General features: G+C 71.5%; 4 protein-coding genes across 4 annotated transcripts in view; 2 read left to right on the top strand and 2 right to left on the bottom strand.

Moving 5' to 3' along the window:
* Positions 1 to 3,606, top strand: part of AURANDRAFT_71219 (hypothetical protein) — a gene marked incomplete at both ends in the record, with an annotated part of 3,745 nt that extends 139 nt beyond the window's left edge. Inside the window, 3 exons of the mRNA XM_009036870.1 lie at positions 187 to 1,061; positions 1,273 to 2,895; positions 3,225 to 3,606. Coding sequence (XP_009035118.1) covers positions 187 to 1,061; positions 1,273 to 2,895; positions 3,225 to 3,551 — 2,825 coding nt within the window. The remainder of the gene's footprint in view (positions 1 to 186; positions 1,062 to 1,272; positions 2,896 to 3,224) is intronic.
* A 1,624-nt stretch (positions 3,607 to 5,230) lies between these two features.
* AURANDRAFT_62802 (hypothetical protein) lies at positions 5,231 to 12,783 on the bottom strand (the record flags this gene model as incomplete). The annotated part of the gene is made up of 6 exons (XM_009036770.1): positions 5,231 to 6,333; positions 6,411 to 8,427; positions 8,506 to 9,349; positions 9,702 to 9,850; positions 10,661 to 11,797; positions 11,887 to 12,783. The coding sequence occupies 6 exons, from the start codon at positions 12,781 to 12,783 to the stop codon at positions 5,231 to 5,233; spliced, it is 6,147 nt and encodes a 2,048-aa protein (XP_009035018.1).
* Positions 12,784 to 15,555: 2,772 nt separating this feature from the next.
* AURANDRAFT_59966 (tubulin alpha-2 chain) lies at positions 15,556 to 16,974 on the bottom strand (the record flags this gene model as incomplete). Its single annotated transcript, XM_009036769.1, has 1 exon — positions 15,556 to 16,974. The coding sequence occupies one exon, from the start codon at positions 16,940 to 16,942 to the stop codon at positions 15,581 to 15,583; it is 1,362 nt and encodes a 453-aa protein (XP_009035017.1).
* A 314-nt stretch (positions 16,975 to 17,288) lies between these two features.
* Positions 17,289 to 18,678, top strand: AURANDRAFT_62800 (hypothetical protein; the record flags this gene model as incomplete). Its single annotated transcript, XM_009036871.1, has 2 exons — positions 17,289 to 17,921; positions 18,085 to 18,678. 2 exons carry the CDS (start codon positions 17,289 to 17,291, stop codon positions 18,676 to 18,678), a joined length of 1,227 nt encoding a protein of 408 aa, XP_009035119.1.
* Between the last annotated feature and the right edge of the window lie 3,139 nt (positions 18,679 to 21,817).

Below are 21,817 nucleotides of genomic sequence, written 5' to 3'. Positions count from 1 at the left end.
GCGCCGGCCCGGAGCCGCGGGGGGTCCGACGACGGCGACAGCGGCGACGACGGCGGCCGGCCCGGCGCGGGCCCGGACGACGACGACGACGACGACGGCGACGACGACGACGACGGCGACGACGACGACGACGACGACGACGACGCGTCCGACGGCCGGGACACGGACTCGCGGGGCTCCGCCGAGGACGGCGGCTCCGAGCCCGGCGACCGGCGCGACGGCGACTCGCCCGCGGCCGTCGGCGGCGACTCCGCGGACGTCCTCGCGGCCGTCGCGCGCGCGTCGTCGCGCGACGAGGACGAGGACGAGCCCCTCCGCGACTACCGCGACGCCGTCGCCTCCGACGCCGGGGGCCGCCTCGTCGCGGAGGACGACGGCGCCGGCGCCGCGGCGAGCCCGGGCGTCGACGCGCTCGGGACGACGTTCAGCCGCTTCTCGCGGGGCATCGGCCCCGCGGGCTGCGCGGTCTTCGTCATGGGCCTGAGCCCGCGCGTGACGCGGTCCGAGCTCGAGGAGATCTTCCGCCCCTACGGCACGGTGGAGCGCTGCCTGCTCGTGGACCCGCGGCCGCCCGCCGCGGCCGCGGCCGCGGCCGCGGCCGCCGCGGGGCCCAAGGGCGGCGCGCGCCAGTCGGCCTGCGTGCGCTTCGCCACGGCCGAGGCGGCGAACCGCGCCGTCGTCAACGGCAACGGCCTCGCCGTGGGCGGGGGCCGCGTGTCCGTGAACCATCTAGTGGCCGCGTTACCGCTCCGGCTCCGGCTCCCCGCGGGCCCGCTCCGCGCGCGGCGCGCGGACGACGACGACGCGTCGAGCGACGACCGCTCCGACGACGAGGCGCCCCCGAAGAAGGCCGCGCCGCCGCCGCGGCCGCCCGCGGCGGCCGCGGTGCCGGAGGAGGACGTCGACGCGGCGACGGTGTGCCGCGTCGGCGACGGCGGCGTCGACTGGGCGCCCCAGGCGCGGCCCACGACGGTCGTCTGCCGCTGGTCCGTCCTCGACTTCGACGCGAGCCGCCGCACGGACGTCGCGCGCGCGCACAAGGGCGAGTACCACGACGACGCGTTCGTCGACGCGCGGATTCCGACCGCTGGTTTGGGGGGTCCCCACCAAACTTCAGAACTCTCTATCTCGGTCAAATCGACGTCGATTCGGCTGATTTTTGGACGAATTGATTGCTCTCGTCGAGTTCTCGAAGCACAGCGAAAGAGTCTGGTCCAAACCGTTCGAGTACGCGCACATTGAAGTCGGGTTGAAGGTTTGGAATCCACGCAGGTTCGTCGACGCCGCGGGCAACCGGTGGCTCCTCTACTACTTCCTCGACGGCGACGGCGCGGACAACGCGGGCCACGTGAGCTTGTATTTGTCCGTGCGCGACGCGGCGCGCCTGCCCTTTGGGTGGCAGAAGCACACGACGTTCACGATGACGCTCGAGCACGCGTCGGGCGACGACGGCCGCCACTACTCCAAGTGGGCGACGCAGGTCTTCCGCGCCGCGCCGCCGCCGGCGGTCCAGGACTGGGGCTGGCCCAAGTTCGCGTCCCACGGCGAGCTCGCGAGCCGCGGCCTCCTCGCCGCGGACGGGTCGCTCCGCGTCCGCGCGACGGTGACCGTGGGGTCGTCGTCGTGCGAGATCGCGGCCGGCGACGCGGACGCGTGCCTGCTGAGCGCGGCGCGCAACGGCGCCGCCGACGCCGTGCGCCGCTGCCTGCGGGCGGGCGCCGACGCGCGGCACCGCGACGTCGCGTCGGGCTCCGCGCGGACGCCGCTGCACCTGGCGTGCGCGCGGGGCCACCGCGCGGACGCGGACGGCGCCGCGGCGGCCATCGTGCCCGTGCTCGCCGACGCGGGCGCCGACGTCGACGCCGAGGACGCCCACGGCGAGACGGCGCTCCACCTCGCCGTGGCCAAGGGCGCCGCGCGCGCGACGCGCGCGCTCCTCGAGGCGGGCGCGGACCCCGCGCGGCCCGTCCGCGGCGCGTCGCCCCGCGAGGACGCGCTGACGCTGGCGGCGGGCGCGGGCCGCGCGGAGCTCGCGGCGTCGCTCCTAGCCGCGGGCGCGCCGCCGTCGGGCGAGGCCGTGCTCCTCGCCGCGAAGAAGGGGCATCTGGACGTGCTCTGGCCGGTGCTCGACGCGGCCAAGGAGGAGGACTGCCTGCCGGAGCTCGTGGCCTGCCGCAACGCCAAGGGCGACACGGCCGTGGCGCTGCTCGTGGCGCGGGGCCTCGTGGACGCGGCCGCGCGCATGGTCTCGGCGTACCGCGCGCCGCTCGCGGACTGCTCGCGCGACCGCAAGGCCGCGCGCCACGCGCGGCTCCGCATCCTCCTCAAGCAGCGCGAGCAGGCGCGGGACGGCGCGCGCGGCGGCGACGTCGACGAGTTGGAGGCCGACGACGGCGGCGCGCCGGGCGGCGCGCCGCCGCCGCGGAAGCCCGACAGCGCCGAGGCCGCGCGGCTCTCGCTCGTCGAGGAGCTCGAGGCCGAGGAGGCGGAGAAGGAGGCCAAGTCCGCCAAGGCCCGCGAGAAGAAGAAGGCGAAGCGCGCCAAGCAGCGGAAGAAGCGCGAGGACGCCAAGGCCCTCGAGGACGAGGAGAAGGACGACGCCGCCGGCCCGCCGGGCCCGCCGCCGGCGTCGCCCAAGTCGCCCGGCGACGACGACTCGTCGAGCGACGACGGCGGCGACCCGCCGCCGGCGCCGCCCAAGGCCGCGGGGGCGGCCAAGGCGGCGCCGCCGCCGGAGCGGGCGCCGCCGCCGCCCAAGGCGCCGAAGAAGAAGGCGCCGCCGGAGCCCGAGAAGAAGGAGGGCCGCGGCGACAAGGCCGGCAAGGCCGAGCCGTCCAAGAAGGAGGAGCCCAAGGCCAAGGCGCGGGCCAAGGGCGAGGGCAAGCAGCGCGCGCGGTCGCCGCCGCCCGCGCCCGCGGCGGCGGCGGCGCCGCCGCCGCGGCCGCGGCCGGGGGCCGCGGCGCGCCCGCGCCCGCGCCCGCCGCGGCGGCGCCGGCCTGGCGCGCCGTCGGCGCCGTCGGCGCGCCCCGCAACGCGGCGCCGGGCGGCGCGGCGCCGCCCGCGCGCGGCGGCCGCGGCGCCGCGGCCGCGGCGCCCGCGCCGGCGAACGGCGCCGCGCGCGCGCCGGGGCAACGCGGCGCGCCGGGCCAGGGCCGCGACGACGGCGGCGCCGACGAGATCGCCATGCGCCTCTCGTGCCTCTTCGGCCGGCCCGGCGGCCAGAGCCCGGGCCTCGCGGGCTCGTCGGCGCTCGCGGGCTCGTCGGCGCTCGCGGCGGCCGGCGGCGGCGGCGCGCCCCTCGGGCCCCGCGCGCCGGGCGGCGCCGTCGGCTCGCGCGCGCCCGGCGCCCACGACGCGCCGGGCAACGGCGCGCCGCCCTTCGTGAACCGCGGCCCGGACGCGACCGGCGACGGCCGCAAGGCCTGGGACACGCCCTTCGGCAACTTCGGGTCCCTCTTCGCCGACCCCCGCAACGGCTGACGAGGGCCACCACAAAACCACCGAGCGCACGCGCGAGATCCAGGAAACGACGGAGCCTCTTCAGGTTCTGAACACGACAGTCCGCGCCTCGGGAAAAACCAACACAGTAACTACGCACGTCCCCTGACTGAGAGCGGCGGCGACGTCGCCGGCTAGCAAACGAGCAGTGCACGCGGGTCCGTCGCGGACCGGGGCCCACGAGCGGGGACCGCGTACAGCCCCCAGCAGGTGCGCGTGCTCCTGGACGTCGAGGGGTGAGGCGTAATACGCGCCGATGACTACCATCTTTATGCGCAGTGGCATACCCATCGACAGCGGACTGAGGATCCGTCCGGGGCAAAGCTACACGTCCTCAACGCTCCAATCTTTGCATCTTACATAGCAACGAAGATGTTCCCTGAGTGCCGGATTGCAGGGAATAAGACACATTACGAACGCTTAGGAGAAGTTGCTAATGCCCTTCCAAAGATAATGACGATGATGCCCCGAGATGCTCATATTCTTTTTGTTTATAGCTATTATAGGGTTTGGAACATCTGGCACCTGATCGATTTTGATGATATCTGGGGGCCGACAGCCGGCTGTAAGGACCTGAGGGGCGAGATCGCCCACCATGCGAATCGGTTTATCATCGCGACCGCCGACATGGATAATCGCGCTGGCTTCAAAGCTAACTTTGACTTACACAAGGAAGCAAGGGCGAACTATGGGATGAACCCCTTCGAATCAACAAATCTGAGTGCAATCGTTATACCGTATGTTGCAAGTGGACTGCTCGAAGACCACGCGTATAACCAGACATCGGACTGTGATGCCGCCTTTGCCACCGCGAGGCGTACTGATATCATGTTTCACGGCAACACACATAGAACACACGAAGGTTCCTTTCGAGGGGTCGTGATTAGCGCAATCAAGGACGAATTCGGCGAGGCCGCTGATGTTCGGAATATTAGTTTGCAGGTGTCGTGGAAGGAAAAAAAAAGTATGAGTTTGAAGGAAAAAAAAAGCCAAAAAAAGCAAAATATCAAAGAAATAACAAGATCAACTGCCAGGTCGATGCTTGCATCCCGCTACTGCCTGGCGCCAGAAGGTGACGTCTCGACTAGTCGTAGGCCGTTTGACGCTCTCGCCGCGGGCTGCATTCCCATAATTTTTGGCACGGAGATTCGGAACCTACCATTCTGGGACACAAACTACCGCAAATACTTCGCAATTGCTGGTTCGCTGCCCTGCTGTGCTCGACGGGAAAACCAGCAATCGTTCAAACGGTGGATTGCTGCAACGATTTCATCGTACAATGCCTCAAAAGCGTGCATGGGAACCAGCGCCTTTCGTACCACCCTGTCCTACCGCAACGGCGCTGTTATCGAGAACCTGGTCAGCGTGCTTGCGTCGCCATCCAACTGCCGCCGGTCTTTGCTCGTCAGCTTCTTGCAGAAGCTCAAGCCTGTCTGGTCAGAGACGCAAAAAAAAAAGAAAACAAAAAACAAAAGTAAGAGCTCGATTGAAAGGCCTGTAAATTGACCGCGGATGGCATCTGGACATTTCACCAGAAACGAACATCTCCTTATCAAAGCACGACTCATATTGAACCTTGCAAAGTCTACCCTCCGCCGAGTAAACTAGCGCCGCTCCCTCACGAGTCCCGGACGGGGCGGCCCTTGACGAGCGGGGACCGCGTCGGGCTCGCCCGGTCGTCGCCGACGACCTTGGCCTCGCGCCGGGCAACACAGTACGCACGTCCCCTGACTTAGAGCGGCGGCGACGTCGCCGGGTAGCGGCGCGCGAGATCCTCCTCCGCGTGCGCGACCCAGTGGGCGAGGCCCAGGGCGTCGAGCGTGGCGATCTTCAGCTCGAGGAGCTTCTTGCCGCGGCCGAGCACGGACGCGAGGTCCGCCTTCTCGATGCGGCCGCGGAGCAGCGCGAGCGCCGCGGCCGGGCGGCCCCGGGCACTCTCGTAGCGCGCGAGCGCGAGCGCGTAGTCGTCCTTGGCGCCGTCGCCGTCGAGCGCGCCGTCGTCGGGCGCCCAGCGCTTGAGGTCGTCGACGGCGGTTTCGTCTTCGGGCGCCGCGAGGGCCTTGGCGAGGAGCGCCGCGCGGAGGGCCTTGCGCTTCTCGTCCATGTCCTCGCCGCGCTTCTTCGCCTCGCGGCCCTCGCGGGGCTCGTCGCGCCCGAAGTAGGTCGAGACCGCCTCCGCGTCGCAGGCCGCGACGAGCGCCTCGGCGGCGGCGACGACCTTCGACGCCGCCGCGGCGCCGTCGTCCTTCTCCGCGCGCTTGACCGCGTCGTCGAGGACGGCCCGCAGGAGCGGGAGGTGGCCCGGGTGGTCCTCGGCGATCGCCGCCGCGAGCGCCGCGTGGCGCGACGGCGGGTCCGCGCCCTTCAATCCGTCGAGCGCCTTCAGGCGCGCGTCGCGGAGCGCCTCGAGCAGCGCCTTGGCATCTTTTTCTTCGTCGGAGAGGTCGTCGCCGTCGTCGTCGTCGTCGTCGTCGTCGTCGTCGCCGTCGGCCTTGGCCTTGGGCGGCACCTCGTACGCGAGGGGCACCTTGACGCGGGACCCGCCGAGGAGACCCGCGTCGAGGTTGATCGAGCCGACCATGACGTCGCCGGGATCGACCCAGGACGGCGCCGCCTTGTCCGGGCGGCGGACGTAGAGCGCGCGCCGCGCGTCCTTGCGGAGGAAGCCCGCCGGCATCTGCGTGCCCCCTCCCACGGACGCGGGCCCCCGGTCGGCGAGCACGGGGCACTCGAGGGCCGCCGGGAGTTCCACTCGCAGGAGCAGCGGCAAATCCTTGACGCGTTCGAGCACGGCGCGGTCCGGGTGGCGGATGCGGAGCTCGAGCTCGTAGGAGCCTACCAAGTGCGACGGGGTCGGATTTCTTCGCATCTTCGGGCGAAATTCGCGCGAAAAAACGCGCCCGTCGCTCGACGCCGGTGGGAGCCCGCGCGGAGCGGCGACGGGGCCTGGTCGTGGATGAGGCCGCCGTGGTCGACGACGCGGCCGTTCGCGTCCTTGAGGCGCCAGACGGCGCCGTCGAGGGGCGAGTCGTAGAGCTGCGCGTGGAGCGCCTCGGCGCGGGGCACGACCTTGAGCGTCGACGACGCGTCGAGCGCGTCGGCGGAGCGGACGTCGAAGGCGTAGGCGAGGACCGCGTCCTGGACGAGCGTCGCCGGCGCCGCCGGGTCGTCCGCGAGGACCGCGTCCGACGGCGGCAGCGAGTCGAGGAGCGCGTCGCCGGCCGCGATCTTGCAGGACTGGGGCCGCAGCGCGCGCTCGACGTGCGTGAGCGTCGCCTTGGGGTTGATCTCCATCGCCCGGAGGGGCGCGCCGACCTCGAGGCGCGCGAACTCGGCCGCCGCGCCGATGCGCACGCCGAGGCTCGAGTCCGTCGCGCCGCCCGTCGCGAGCTGCTCGCCGAGGCCGAACGAGTAGAACTCGACGTCGACGTCGAGCGGCACGCCGTCGACGGGGTTCGACATCCAGCCCAAAGCGACGCAGAGCTCCATCGTCGCGCCGCCCTGGCAGGGGACGATCAGGGTCTCCTCCGAGTGCGGGCGGAGCACGGGGTACTCCTTGGTCTGGCACGCCGTGTTCGGCAGGTCGCCGCGCGCCGACGGCACGGCGTGGAACGTGACCGCGTGCGGCCCCCGCGGGAGCGCGCCGGTCCTGAGCTTGACCTTGGCGTACTCGGCGTTCTTCGGCGCGCGGAGGAAGCGCCGGTCCGGCACGCCGCTGTCGAGGACCGCGGCGTAGGCGTAGTCGACGCGACCGTCGTCCTCGAGGCCGTTGTGGGGGACGACGGCCGTCACGGGCAGCGTAAAGAGCGGGCCCCGCGCACCGTCCGTCGCGTCGAAGGCCTCGACGCGCGCGAAGTGCGCGCCGGGCGCCAGGTCCGCGGCGTCGATCTTCACGTTGAAGGACTGGGGCCGCGCGCCGACGACGCCCGCGCCCGACATGAGCTGGAGCTTCGCGGGCGTCTCGACCCACGGCGCGGCGCAGCGGAGGTCGAGGTCCAGGTCGAACGCGAGCGCGGCCTCGAGCTCCTGCGCCGTGCGCTCGCGCGCGTGCTCGAAGAGCGGCCTCACCTGCACGCCCACGACGACGCCGCCGACGGCCGCGGGCGACGCGACCTGCCCCGCGTCGCGCAGGTAGATGCCGCGGCCGCCGCCGAACGACGGCACGGTGACGTCGAAGGCCACGTCCTGGGCGGGCTTGCCCGCGTGCGCCTCGAGGTACGCCACGGCGCCGACGGCGTCGACCAAGCCGAAGCCCTGCGCGAAGGGGTCCGCGGACGGCACGGCGACGCACGAGTTCTCGAGCGCGCGCCGCAGCGCCGCCGGGTTCGGCCGGTCCTCGAGCGCGCTCAGCACGCACGCCGCGACGCCGCAGGCGTTCGGCGACGACATGGACGTGCCGTGGTACTGCGCGCGGCCCGTGAGCACGTGGCGCGGCACGGGCGCGACCGCGCCGCCGGGCGCGCAGAGCGTCGGGAGCCAGCCGTCCGGCGTCGGGCCCCGCGACGAGAACGTGTAGGACGTGTCGGCGACGCGCCCGCCGTCGTCCGGGAGCATGGCGTACTGCGCCTTCATCATGGCGTTGGACACGTAGGCGCCGACGGTGATGGGCGCGCTGAGGCAGCCGGGCGCGCCCAGACTCGACAGCGCGGGGCCGTCGTTGCCCGCCGACGTGAACACGGTCATGCCCCACTTCCGCACGGCGGCGTCGAAGGTCTCCGCGACGCGTCCCTTCGTCGACGCGTCGTAGAAGGGCTCGCCGTAGCTCAGGTTGATGAGGTCGACGCCGTAGCGCTTGCAGGCGACGAGCGCGCGGACGAGGCCCGCGCCCGTCTCCGCCGAGCCCAACCGGCCGTCGCCGATCTTCAGCGCGAGGATCTGCGCGCCCGGCGCGACGCCGTCGGCGGACGCGTCGTCGTAGTGGGCGGCGACCTACGACGAGCGACGGGTTCCTTTGCGGATTCCTAGGCGTAAACTCTGCGCGCTCGTCGCTCGACGCCGCGCCGCGACGATGCCCGCGACGTGCGTGCCGTGGCTGCCCGCGTCCGCGACGATCGACAGCGCGCCGCCGCCGTCGAGGTCGCCGATCTGCACGCAGTAGGTCACGGCGGAGCCGTGGCCGAACTCGCCCATCTCGCGGTGCTTCGCGAAGGGCGCCATGGCGACGGCGCCGCGGAGGTCGGACGCGTCGTGGACGACGGCGCGCCAGCCTCCTTCCGCGTCCTTGAAGGCGACGACGTGCAGCGTCGGCCCCGCGTCGTCGTAGTCGTCCTCCGAGAGCTTCGCGAGCTGCGCGAGCCGGAGCTCGAGCTCGGCCTTGCGCGCCTTCCTCGCCGCGGCCGCCGTCGGCGCCTTCGGGGCCCAGGCCTCCACATCCGCGGGCGAGGGCTCCCACGCGGCGACGCCGTCGAGCTCGCGCTGCGCCTCGGCGCGCGCCGCCGCGTCCGCGGCGTCGAAGGCCGCGCGCCGCTCCGCCTTGACGCGGCTCAGCGCCGACCCGGGGAGCAGGCTCCAGAGGCGGACGGCGCCGACGCGGAACTCGTCGACGCCGTCGGCCCACGCGCCGAGCCGCAGGTCGCCGCCGGCCGCGGAGGCGACGTGGTCGCCGCGGCGCTTTTCCACCTTGGTCACGTCGACGTCGCCGCCGCCCGTGCAGTCGAGGAAGTCGACGTACTTGGGCAGGCCGTGCGACGTCGTCGCGAGCCCGGCCGCGTTGAGGTCGCAGCCCGTGTCGAGCACCGCGCAGACGACGCCGCGGCCGTCGGCGTGCGGCGCGGAGTCGCGCAGGTCGCTGACGCGCGTCTCGTCCTTCGGCAGCGTCGCCGCGAGGCGCACGGCGCGCGCCGCAGCACACCTGTGGATAGAGAGTGCGTTTCAGAGAGCTATCACGAGGCGTCGCGGTTGTGCGCCAAAGTTATAAGACGCTGCGTTTTGCGGAACCCGAGTGCGCCAGGGAGGAAGAGCGAGGTTGCGGCGAGCAACGTCGTTGCAGCGCGACGGCGTTTTTGCATCATCAGCGGTGCAAAGCGCAGGCTCATACTCTCGTCAGAGAGGACGCGCCGAGCCAAAGTTTCGGCGACGATGCATTTTTTTGCCAGAGACGATGAGCCCAAAAAATACGCGCTGAGGACACTGCAACATCGATGCTGAGGCTCCTCTGCCTGCTCGCCTGCTGCGCGGCCGCACAAACGAATTTCACGGCGCACGTCGTCGTCGCCTGCGACGCCCACCAGTTCCAGGGCCTCGGCGCCGTGCTGCACAGCGCCGCCGCCGCCGCCGGCGCGTCGGCGCCGCGGCTCGCGTTCACGGTCGTCGTGCCCGAGGCGGACGCCGCGACGGCCGCGCGGCTCGCGGCCTGCGCCGTCGGCGGGAGCGGCGCGTCCGCGCGCGTCGTCGCCGTCGAGCGGACCGGCGCCGCGCGGCTCGAGATCCCCGGCTACGACGACTTCGCGGCGTCGGGTCCCGAGGAGGCGGCGCGCCAGGCGGCGAAGCGGGCCAAGTACGGCCGCCTCGGGTCGCGGCTCAACTACGCGCGCTTCTTCCTCGACGAGCTCCTGCCCGCGGACGCGGCGACCGCGCTCTACGTCGACGTCGACGCCGTCGTCCACTGCGACGCCGTCGCGCTCCTCCGCGACGCCCTGCCGCGGCTCGAGGCGTCCCGCCCGGACCGCGGCGGCGCCGTCGCCGCCGTGGACCGCGGCGGCACGGCGGCGGCGCCGCGGCGGCGGCTCTTCCGCCGCGGCCCGTCCTCGCCGTCGTTCAACGCGGGCGTCTTCGTCGCGGACCTCGGCCGCTGGCGCGCCGCCGGCGCGACGGCGCGGCTCGTCGCCGCCATGGCCGAGGCCGCGGCGAGCGTCCGGCGCAACGGCACGACGTTCCTCAGCCGGCCGTCGAGCCAGGCGCCCATGGTCCGCGTCTTCGGGGCCGACTTCCTCCCGCTCGACCCGCGGTGGAACCGCGTCTTCCACGACCACGAGCGCGACGCGCCGCCGCGCGACGTCGCCGCGACGCTCGCCGGGGCCGCGCCGCCGGCCGACTGCGTCTGGCACTTCACGGGCGGGCGCAAGCCCTGGGACGACGACCCGGCGACGTCCTGGGCCCGCCGCGCGTGGGCGCCCCACGGCGTCGGGCAATGCCTGAGCTAGACTTAGGCGTGGGTGAAGACGAGCTTGTCCGGGCTGTCGGCGAGCGTGAGGGACACGTTGCCGACCCAGGGCACGACGAAGTTGTCCGCGGCGCGCCAGTTCGCGTAGGCCGCCTCCTTGCCCTCGGGCTTCCAGGCGGACTTGGCCGCGTCGTCGTAGTAGACGCGCAGCTTGGCGACCATCTTCGCGTAGATGTCGGGCCGGTCGCTCCGCACGTCCACGGACTCGTTCTTGTCGTTCGCGAGGTTGAAGAGGTAGGACGTGGAGCTGTGGGCCGTGAGGGAGCAGGCGCACCAGGACGCGTTCATCGCCGGCGCGTTGACGACCATGGGCCCCTCGTTCACGATCAGTTTCCAGTGCTTCCACCGGAGCGCGGCGGGCGCGGCGTCGAAGGCCGTCGCGGCCGCGTGGTCCGCTCCGGGCGTCCACTTGTTCAAATGAATCAGCACCTCGTCGCGCGGCGCGTTTTGCGTCGCGTCGAAGAGCGCGTCGTACTGGTTGACGCCGTCGATCTTGCCCACGGTCGCCCGGACGCCCGCGGACGCGACCAAGGTCGGGAACCAGTCGGCGACGTGGAAGAGGCCCTCGAAGACCGTGCCCGCGCCGCGCTTCTGGAGCGTCGACGACCAGAGGAAGGCGGGCACGCGCACGCCGCCCTCGTACTGGGAGAACTTGGTCCCCCGGAGCGGCCAGTTCGAGCCGCCGTCGCGCGGGCAGCCGCCGTTGTCGGACGCGAACGCGACGACCGTGTTCTGCAGGAGCTTCGCGGCGGCGAGGGCGTCGACGACCTTGCGGACGTTGTTGTCCAAATTCATGACCATCTTCGCGAAGGTCCGCCGCTTGCCCCAGGAGTCGCCCGCGCCGACGAGCGCCGCGAGCATCGCCTCCTGCGGCGCCGTCGCGTTCATCGGCGGCGGCTCCTCGAGGGGCGCGTGGGGCGCCTGGGCCGCGAAGTAGAGGAAGAGGGGGCTGTCCGACGTCGTCGCGTGCTCGCCGACGACGTCCACGAGGCGCCGCGCGTACAGGTCCGTCGAGTACTCGTCGAGGTAGCACTCGCCGACCTTGACGCCGTCGACCGAGTTGGACCGCATGAGGTCGCAGTAGGACGTGCCGTTGTTCGGGTCCGTGCCGTAGGCCTCGTGGGAGAAGTACGTCTCCTGGTCGCCGACGTAGCCGATGAACGAGTCGAAGCCCCGCCGGTGCGGGAGGTAGCCTCCGACGCGTGGCCCAGGTTCCACTTGCCCACGATGTGCGTCGCGTAGCCCCGGCCCTTGAGCACCTCGCTCATGAGCGTCGCGCCCAGGGGGAGGCCGTAGGAGCTGTCGATGACGTAGGTCCCGGGGCCGTCGTAGCCCATGCCGTTGTTCGCCGCGTAGTTCGCCGTGAACAACGAGCTGCGCGCCGGCGTGCAGCTCGGCAGCGTGTAGTAGCTCGCGAGCTCGACGCCCCGCGACGCGAGCGAGTCGAGCGTCGGCGTCGCCGCGCCGAGGTCCGTGCTCTGGTAGCCGACGTCGTTGTAGCCCATGTCGTCCGCGAGGATGAGCAGGATGTTCTGCTGCTGCGTCGTCGCGCTCGGCAGCTCGTCGAGGTAGGCCGTGTCGAGGAGGTGGTGGATCGCCGGCGGGACCTTGCTGCCGCCGTCGTTCTCGCCCGCGAAGGCGTCGTCGTCGTCCGCCGACCGGCCCCCCCGCTTCGACTCGAAGCTCGGCGCGTTCGGGGGCAGCTTCGTGCCGCCGTCGTTCTCGCCGACGAAGTCGTCGCCCTCGTCGTCCGTCGACCGGCCCTGCTTCGACTTGAAGCTCGGCGCGTTCGGGGGCAGCTTCGTGCCGCCGTCGTTCTCGCCGACGAAGTCGTCGCCGTCGTCGTCCGTCGACCGGCCCCCCTGCTTCGACTTGAAGCTCGGCGCGTTCGGGGGCAGCTTCGTGCCGCCGTCGTTCTCGCCGACGAAGTCGTCGCCGTCGTCGCTCGACGCCTGCTTCGATCGCTTGCCGCCGACGGTCGCCGTCTCCGTCGTCGTGTCCGCCCAATGGCCCGCGACCTTGTACTTCGTCTCGTCGTAGCTCGTCGTGTCGCCGATCAAGCTCAGGAGCGAGATCACCGTCCCCACGCCCAGGAAGCCGGCGGCGGCCTGCCAGCCCTTCATCGCGCCTCCCACGGCGCGAGAGGCAGCCCGCCCAAACTCCGGCGTCCCTGAATTAGGATGAGCCAAGGGCAAGGTCGGCTGCAAGCAAACTCCGAGCACCGCTGTCCGATGGTGGCAAAGCAGAGCAAAAGGTTTTGGCAGAGCAAAAGGTTTTGGCACCACCGCTACATCGCACCGCTGCAGCGACGACGCATGATGATGATGACAGCGCTGCTCGTCGCATCGATACCGGCGACCGCGCTGCAGTCGTGGGAGCTGGAGACGTCGCTGCGGCTGATACGAGGCGTGAAGGCGCGCACGAGCAACGCGCGGCCGCTGGACCTGCTCGACGACCTGTACGACGCGCCGTCTGGCCTCGTCGGCGAAGGCGTCTGGCACAACGCGCACTTCGGCGCCGCGCAGCTGCTCGCGGCGCGGCGGCTCGAGGGCGAGGCGGCCGACGTTTTGCGAGCAGACGCGAAGCGCCTCGGCGACTCGCTCTGGGAGCTCGCGTTCGACGGCGGCTTCCGGCGGCGGACGGCGTCGGGCTTCTGGCGGGCGCCGGAAGCGTCGATCGCCGACGCCGGCGAGCGGCCGGGCTTCTACGAGCCGTCGCGCGACCGGCGCTGCGTCGGCAACGCGGCGGCGGTCGTCTTCTACTCGCTGCTGCGCGAGGACTGCGGCGACGACCGCCTCGACGAGATCGGCGACGCGTTCCTCGAGCTCTTCTTCGAGGACGGCCGCTTCCGGCGCGGCGCGCGCGGCGACGGCGGGCCGTCGTACCTCCGCGCCGTCGACCAGGCCGCCGCGGCGCTCGCGTGCCGGCGCCTCGCGCGCGCGGGCAACGCGGCCGCGCGCGAGGCCGCGAGCGCCGCCGCCGACGCGCTGCGCGCCGACTTCGGCTACGGCGCGCGGCCGACGAACCACGTCGGGGACTTCGAGGGGACGCGGCGACGGAATTCGTGGCACGACTCGTTCGCCGTTTACGCTCTCTCCCTCGACGACCCCGCGGCCGCGCCGGCCCTCGTCGCGGCGACGCGCGACGACTACGAGTCCGAGGGCGGCCTCCTCGCCCACCAGGCCCGGGACGCGGGCCCGTCGCCGCGCCTCGGCGACGGATCCAGCGTTCGTTTCACCTGCACGCAGGCCGTCTGGAGCGCCGTGGGCCGCGGCCTCGGCGGCTTCGAGGACCACGCCGCCGCGTGGCGAGCGTTCGACGAGGCCAGCCGCGACGCCGGCGGCCTCATGCCCGTCGCCGACGCCTACCCGTCGTACCGCCTCTGGTGCCAGACCGAGCCGGCCATGTGGCTGCTGGTGGAGCGGGAGCTGTTCGAACATGGAGCTTAGTACCCTAGTCGGGGTCGGGCGCCGTAACCACGGCACACATATCCCGATGTCCTGCCTTCCAGTCTATCTTCTGGCACTCCCTGCCGCAGTACCGCGTGCCACAGCCGGCACAGGCCGGGAGCGGGAAAGCGAAGAGCTCCACGCGACGTTTGCAGCGTTCGCAGGTTCGTCGGGCGATGGCGCGTCGGACGCGAGGCTGATTCTCGAGGAGCGCGACGACTGTTGGGTGAAGGGACTCCCCAGGCATCGACGATAATCGATTCGTCGATGGCATCGTTCTCAAGCACAGCGGGGTCGGCAGCCTTCTCGCCGGGCGCACGAGAGGGAAGGAAGGCAAGCCTTTGGCTACGTCCAGGCCGCACGAAATCAAAGGGTCGGCTCCGTGCTCCAGCAAGGCCCGAACGAAGGCCGGCGCGATCACCTCGTCGTTAATCTGGGCAGCCAGATGCAGCGGGCTTACGCCCCTAATCGATTGGTTTGGATCGGCGCCGTGCTCCAGGAGAAGCCGAAATAGCAGACTGCAGCTGCTCCGTACGCATGCGGTCTCGTCTGGTACCATCATAATAACCCTCATCAGCATAGTGACGGGCGAATGGTCCATCGCGCTCGCGCCAGCTTTTAGGAACATCGAAATCATCTCGAGGCGTGCTGCTTGCCGCTCTTCGGGCGATTCGCCCCGGGTTGAGTTAGCAGTGAATTGCTGGACCGCCATAGCGAGCGCCGTTCCCCCGGGCTCGCCGCATCGGTCCACGTCGGCGCCCCGCGCGATCAGCAACTTGATCGTCTCGAGTTCTTGCCGTCCCATACCAGCGGCGACGAACAACGGCGAGCTGCCGTACGCGGTAAGGATGTCGACGTCCGCGCCGGCGTCGAGCAGCAGAACCACCAGCTTCGTCAGGCCGAGACCACAAGCCGCGTGGAAGCACGTCAAGCCCGACTCGTCGTAGTCCTTTTGCCCTTGTACGGCATGGTATTCCACGAAGAGCCGAGACATGACATGATTCGATTGTTTGGCGGCAACTGCGATGACGCCTAGGATGCTTTCCTCCAGGACCCAGGACTTTGGCTCCGGGAACGCGGCGATTTGCTTGCCGTCGCAGAGGATGGCGCGCTCTCTTACGTGATGGCCACGCGCGGTGCGCTCGACGACGCGGCCGCGAACGAGCGGTCCGCCGTGCCAACTAGGCAAGGGGTCGAGCGTCTCTCCTCGATTCGCCATGCGTCGCGGCGCAAAGACTTCAGCTAGGCAGCCATGCGACCATCATCCCGCGCCGCCGGGCTAAGAGATCGCTGCAAGTAACTTTTCAGGTTAGTTGTCAAGTTGAAGCACAGTCGGAGAGACTAAGTGAGAGATCAGTTGGGATAGCCGCCGCATCATCGATGCCCCGAGCAACTCTCTTTCAGCACTTACTTATCGTGCCGTGTGGACGGGGGGCTCCGGCGGAGCCGCGCCCCGCGGGTTGGCATTCGCCTAGTACTCCTCGCCGAAGTCCTCCTCCTCGCCCTCGCCCTCGGCGGTCTCGGCGCCGACCTCCTCGTAGTCCTTCTCGAGGGCCGCGAGGTCCTCGCGGGCCTCGGAGAACTCGCCCTCCTCCATGCCCTCGCCGACGTACCAGTGGACGAAGGCGCGCTTGGCGTACATGAGGTCGAACTTGTGGTCGATGCGCGAGAGCGCCTCGGCGATGGCCGTCGTGTTGGCGACCATGCAGACCGCGCGCATGACGCGGGCGAGGTCGCCGCCGGGGACGACCGTGGGCGGCTGGTAGTTGATGCCGCACTTGAAGCCCGTGGGGCACCAGTCGACGAACTGGATCGTGCGCTTCGTCTTGATGGTCGCGACGGAGGCGTTGACGTCCTTGGGGACGACGTCGCCGCGGTACATGAGGCAGCACGCCATGTACTTGCCGTGGCGGGGGTCGCACTTGGTCATCATGCCCGCGGGCTCGAAGACGGAGTTGGTGATCTCCGCGACGGACAGCTGCTCGTGGTACGCCTTCTCCGCCGAGATGACGGGGGCGTACGACGTGAGCATGAAGTGGATGCGCGGGTAGGGCACGAGGTTCGTCTGGAACTCGGTGATGTCGACGTTGAGCGCGCCGTCGAAGCGGAGCGACGCCGTGAGCGACGACGCGACCTGGGCGAAGAGGCGGTTGAGGTTCGTGTACGTCGGGCGCTCGATGTCGAGGTTGCGGCGGCACACGTCGTAGAGGGCCTCGTTGTCGAGGCAGAAGGTCACGTCCGTGTGCTCGAGGAGCGCGTGCGTCGAGAGCACGGAGTTGTAGGGCTCGACGACGGCGTTGGAGATCTGGGGCGCCGGGGAGATGCAGAAGGAGAGCTTGGACTTGCGGCCGTAGTCGACGGAGAGGCGCTCGAGGATGAGCGAGCCGAGGCCGGAGCCCGTGCCGCCGCCCGTCGCGTGGAACGCGAGGAAGCCCTGGAGGCCCGTGCAGTTGTCCGCGAGCTTGCGGATGCGGTCGAGGACGAGGTCGACGATCTCCTTGCCGATCGTGTAGTGGCCGCGGGCGTAGTTGTTCGCCGCGTCCTCCTTGCCCGAGATGATCTGCTCGGGGTGGTAGAGCTGGCGGTACGTGCCCGTGCGGACCTCGTCGCACACCGTGGGCTCGAGGTCGACGTAGACCGCGCGGGGCACGTGCTTGCCGGCGCCCGTCTCCGAGAAGAAGGTGTTGAAGGCGTCGTCGCCGCCGCCGATGGTCTTGTCCGAGGGCATCTGGCCGTCGGGCTGGATGCCGTGCTCGAGGCAGAACAGCTCCCAGCAGGCGTTGCCGCCCTGGATGCCGCCCTGGCCGATGTGGATGCAGATGCACTCGCGCATGGTTGTGAGAGAGGGTGTGGGTGAGAGAAGAGTGGGTGGAAGTCGAGCTGGGTGAGAGCTGCGGGGGGGGGGACGGAATCGTTTTCGTCTCGTTCGCCACGAAAAAAGGCGGGGTTGGGTTCTATGGGCGTGGGGGCGCGTCCCGGGGGCGGGGGGAGCGCGGCGGGCCGATCCGTCCGCGCCCCGGGGCCGCGCGCGCGGGGTTTCAGGGAGGCGCGGAGCATAACGAACCTCGAGCGAGTTGTTTATTTAGCGGAAGCGTTGCGCCCGCAGGATATAGGCTTCAATATCGACGTCGGAGCACTCTCCAGTTGATCGACGGGGCAGCCCCAGCGCGCGCGGCGCCATGTGGTCGACGGCGTTCACGTCGTCGCGGAGCCACTTCGTGGAGACGGCGCGCGTGGGCATCCAGGCGGAGCCGCCGTCGCAGGCGCGGTCCAAGGCGTCCGAGGCCGCCGTGGCCGAGGCGCTGCGCCTGGCGCTCGGCGACAACTCCAAGTTCCGGCTCATCCTCGTGGACCGGGGCGCCGAGGGGAGCGTGCGCACGGTGCTGCGGCCCGAGGAGATCGTCGTCGACGAGGACTCGCCGCTGGCGCCCAAGGACCCGCCGCCGCCGCGGAGCGAGCTCGTCGTCGTCGCGCGCCTCGGCGGCGACTGCCACCGGACGTCGGACGCGTGCGTCGTGCAGACGAGGCGCATCCTCGACGGCCTGGGCGTCGCGAAGCTCGACGGGCTGTGCGTGCCCTGGCCCGCGGCGCTCGGCGACGGCGGCAACGACCCCTACCACGTGTCCGCGGACGTGAAGCGGCAGAAGCGGCTCTTCCTGCGGACGTGGAAGAACCTCCAGCCCCTCGTCGAGGCGGGGTCCGTCCGCTGGCTCGGCACGGAGATGCTCGAGACCTGGCAGCTCGAGCGCCTCATCGAGGCCGTCGCGCCGGAGCAGCGGCCCGCGTTCAACGGGGCGGCAAAAGAGAGCGACGTTCCCAACTTCAAAGGCTCCGATCTCGGCCAATTTCCGCTCGTTTCGGCTCATTCCTGGACGAGCGATCATCTCTCGGAACGGCCTCGAAGCGTGGATGCTTTTTTTCGGAACGCGCGCGCGCGGAACACTCACGTTGAAGCGAACTTGAATCACCGCCCAGGTGTTCAACCTCGTGTCGCTGAACCTCGTCGAGCCGCGGCGGCGGACGGTGACCTGGTGCCAGAGCCGGGGCATCGAGGTGCTGGCGCTGCTGGACACGACGCTGAACAAGCTGAGGGCCGGCGTCGAGAAGGAGACGTTCAAGACGCTCCAGGGCGCGCTGGGCCTCGACGAGGCGACGATCATCCTGCGGTGGGCGCTCCAGCGCGGCGTCGTCGCGTTCCCGACGCTGCGGCGCGTCATCGACGAGGGCTCGGCGCTGACGTCCGCGAAGAAGTACGAGGCCTGGGTCGCCAAGCTCCAGGGCATCCTCCGCGCGCGGACGCTCCACATCCACTCGCCCACGGAGGAGCGGCGCGTGCACCTCAGCGTCGAGTCGCTCGCGACGCTCGCGACGCTGGACCGCGAGTACAACGACAAGGAGCGCCGCTACAACGAGATGATCGCCGCGAAGACCAAGGCGAAGCTCAAGCCCATGCGCACGGCCGCCAAGGCCACCCAGGGCATGAACGCGTTCGCCGGCGGCGTCTCCAAGCTCCTCGTCAAGGCGCCGGCGGAGGACGACGAGGAGAAGGAGATGGAGAGCGCCTTCTAAATCGATCCGTGTGCGACTCGCCCTTACGACGCGTCGGGACTCTTCTCGGGCCCCTTCGCGGAGCGGAGCATCTTCCCCGCCTCCCGGAGCTTCTGGTTCTCCGCGGCGACGTCGCGGTCGCGCGCCTCCCGGAGCTCGTCGAGGCTCAGGCCGAAGAGGGCCTCGCGGTAGTAGAGGAGCCAGTTCGCGCACTGCGCGCGCCGCGTCTTGTTCGGCGTGAGGCCCTCGAGCTTGTAGCCCGTCCAGCCGACCGCGCGCAGGTGCTCCTTGATGCCGCCCTTGTACTTCATGGGGATCGACGCCACGAGGGCCTGGTTCGCGCGGAGCACGGGCTCGTCGACGTCCTTGCTGTAGACGCGCGTCACGCCGACCAGATCCGGCGGCGCGGGGTACTTGGCGCGCCACTTGGGGAAGACGGCGTCGCTGGCGTAGCTCTCGCCGTCGCGCCGGTAGCCGAGGCACTTCCAGACGAGCGCGTTCACCTCGTCGTCGCCGCACTCCTCGCGCACGATGCGCACGACGTTCTCGTTCGACAGCTCGTCGAGACTCGGCTCCGGCGCGTCGGCGACGAGCGGCGGCTGCGCGCGCGCGCGGCAGGCGCGGCGCAGGGGTCGTCGTCGCTGCGGCGCGCGGACGACGAGGCCGTCGACGAGCGCGCCGATGGCGACGAGAGCAGCGAGACGCACCGTCATTGGGGCTATCGGTGTTGGTGGCTCCGATTGTTGTGGCAAGGAATTGCAAGAGGTGCAACTTTCGCTGCTTCGTGCGTGCTTTGTTTGAAGCCTTCAAGTTGTTGGAGTGCTCTGAAAGGAGGTGGCGACGGCGATCATTCGACACCACACTCGAATTCAAAAGACGACTAACATTCTTTCTTCCTACTCTCTTTCTTCCTTACTCGCGAGCTCTCCGGGGCGGGGCGGTCACGCGGCGCCGTCGGCGTCGGAGCGCCAGCGCGGCCGCTCGTCGGGCAGCGCCACCTCCACCTCGTCGTCGTCGGACTCGTCGGAGGGGATGTCGGGCCGCTCCCACTGGCACGCGGCCGTGATCTCGTGGACGTAGTAGCACCGGCCCGTCGCCGGGTCCCGCTTCTCCCACCAGCCGTCGCCGAGCTCGCCGATGTCGGGCGTCGGCGCCGGCGCCGCGGGCGTCACGGGCGCGACCGCCGCCGCCGGGGCGCCGCCGCCGTCGCCGGGCTTCGTCGGCGTGAGCGCCGCGGCGCGCGGCCGCCCGCCAGGCCGCGGGCTCGCGGGCGCGGCCGCGGGGGCCGCGGGCGCTCCGGCCTCGGCCGCGGCCGCCGCGCGCGGCCGCTCCGCCGGTCGCGGGCCCGCCGGAGCGGCCGCGGGGGCCGCCGCGGCCGGGCGGCGCCGCGGGCCGAGGCCCGCGCCGAAGCGCACGAGGTCCGCCGCGGGGACCGTGACCTCGTGCCCCCGCCACTGGCCCGACTCGGCGCCGTAGGCGCAGACGTAGGCGCCGCCCGGCGCCGCGCGCGCGACGGTGAGGGGCAGGTCCGGCCGGTCCGCCTGGCTCACGACGTCGCCGACGGCGTAGGCCGCGGCCGCCGCCGCGGCCGGCGCGGGCGCGGGCGGCGACGCCGCGTGCACGGGCAGGGGCGCGGGCGGCGGCGGCCGCGGCGCGGCGGGCTTCCGCGCGGCGGGCCCCGGCGCCGGCTTCTGCGCGGCGGGCTTGTGCGGCGGCTTCTTCGGCGGCTTGATGTCCGGGTTGTGCGGCGACTTGAGGATGTAGTCCACGAGCGCCTTGTCGAGCGGGTACTTCTCGATCGTGTTCTCTGAGAAGGGCGGCGACGGCTTCGGGAAGTTCGCCGGGTCGAGGTGCTTGTCCCGGAGCTCCGTGACGGCCGTCCAGCGCCGCGCGAACTTGCACCACTCGAGGCCGACGATGACGCGGTGGTCGACGAGCGGCGCGCCCGCGGCGATGGCCGCGCGCGCGAGCTCCGTGCGCTTGAAGGCCTCCTGGCCGACGGAGTCGCTGAGGCGCCGCCCGAGGCTCGCGACGTCGCTGTGCGCGTCGTAGGGGTCGTCGTCGAGGAGGCAGAGCCCCGCGTACTTGGCCAGGAGCCGCGCGCCGCCGGCCTCGTCGCGCCGGTTCGCGCACGCGGCCTCCCACCGCTCCACGCGGCCAACGAAGGGCTTCCGGTGCGCCAGCGCCTCGGCGACCAGATCGTCGGCGACGACGTCCGCGCGGCACCGCGCCTCGTCGGCGGCCTCGCCCTCGCGGTCGCCCGTGACGAACGTCGCCGCGGCGGCGCGGCCGCCCTCGCGCGACTCCGCGGCCGCGCGGACCGCGCGGCCGTAGTGGCGCCGGAGCTGGGGCGCGGACCCGCCCGCGAGCGCCGCGACGCGCTGCGACGGCCGCCCGCCGGCGCCGTCGAGGAAGTACTTGTGCCTCGCGGGCGCCGCGGCCGCGGCGCCGCCGCCGACCTCGCGCTCCCACGCCGCGTACGCGTCGCGGCCCGCCATGAGCCGCTCCTCGGCCGTGCGCATGTGGGGCGGCTTGCAGAGCTTCGGGTGGGGCATGGGGAAGCCCAGCGCGTCGCAGTAGGCGCGCTCGCCCTCCGGCAGCGCGTACTGCGACGCGTGCGTGAAGAAGATGAGCGTGTAGCGCGCGCCGGCGAAGGGGATCGTGCTGTGCGGCGCGTTGCCGTCGAAGAGGACGAACTGCTCGCGCACGTCGAGGGCGCCGCGGCCCTGGACCCAGAGGCGGCCCGCGAACTCCGCCGGGAGCTTCGGGTCCTCCGGCGGGCCGTAGTCGCCGACGCCGACGATGTAGCTCGGCCCCAAATTGAACTTGTCGACGTGGAGCGCGGCCTCGTAGTTGCAGTTGATCTGGATCGTCGTGAAGCGGAAGGCCGGGTCCGGCGCGTGCGCCCTGAAGACGTCGCAGAGGAGCTTGGCGAGCCGCGGCCGCTCGTGCGTCGCGCCGGAGACGCGCATGCCGCCGTGGCCGCGGACGTTCACCGCGCCGAGCACCAAACCCCGCGGCGCGGGCGCGCCCGGCCGCGTCACGTTCGTCCGCGAGTCCTGGACGGGGATCTCGCTCGCCTCGAGCGCGGCGAGCGCGGCTTCGAGCGTCGCGTCCGCGGCCGGGGCGACGTCGCGGGGCCGCGACCCCGGCGCGTCCC

This window comes from Aureococcus anophagefferens, assembly GCF_000186865.1.
Source record: "Aureococcus anophagefferens unplaced genomic scaffold AURANscaffold_5, whole genome shotgun sequence".
NCBI lineage: Eukaryota > Pelagophyceae > Pelagomonadales > Pelagomonadaceae > Aureococcus > Aureococcus anophagefferens.
The sequence above is the reverse complement of the archived record's forward strand: the minus strand, read 5'-3'. Positions and strand labels throughout refer to the sequence as shown.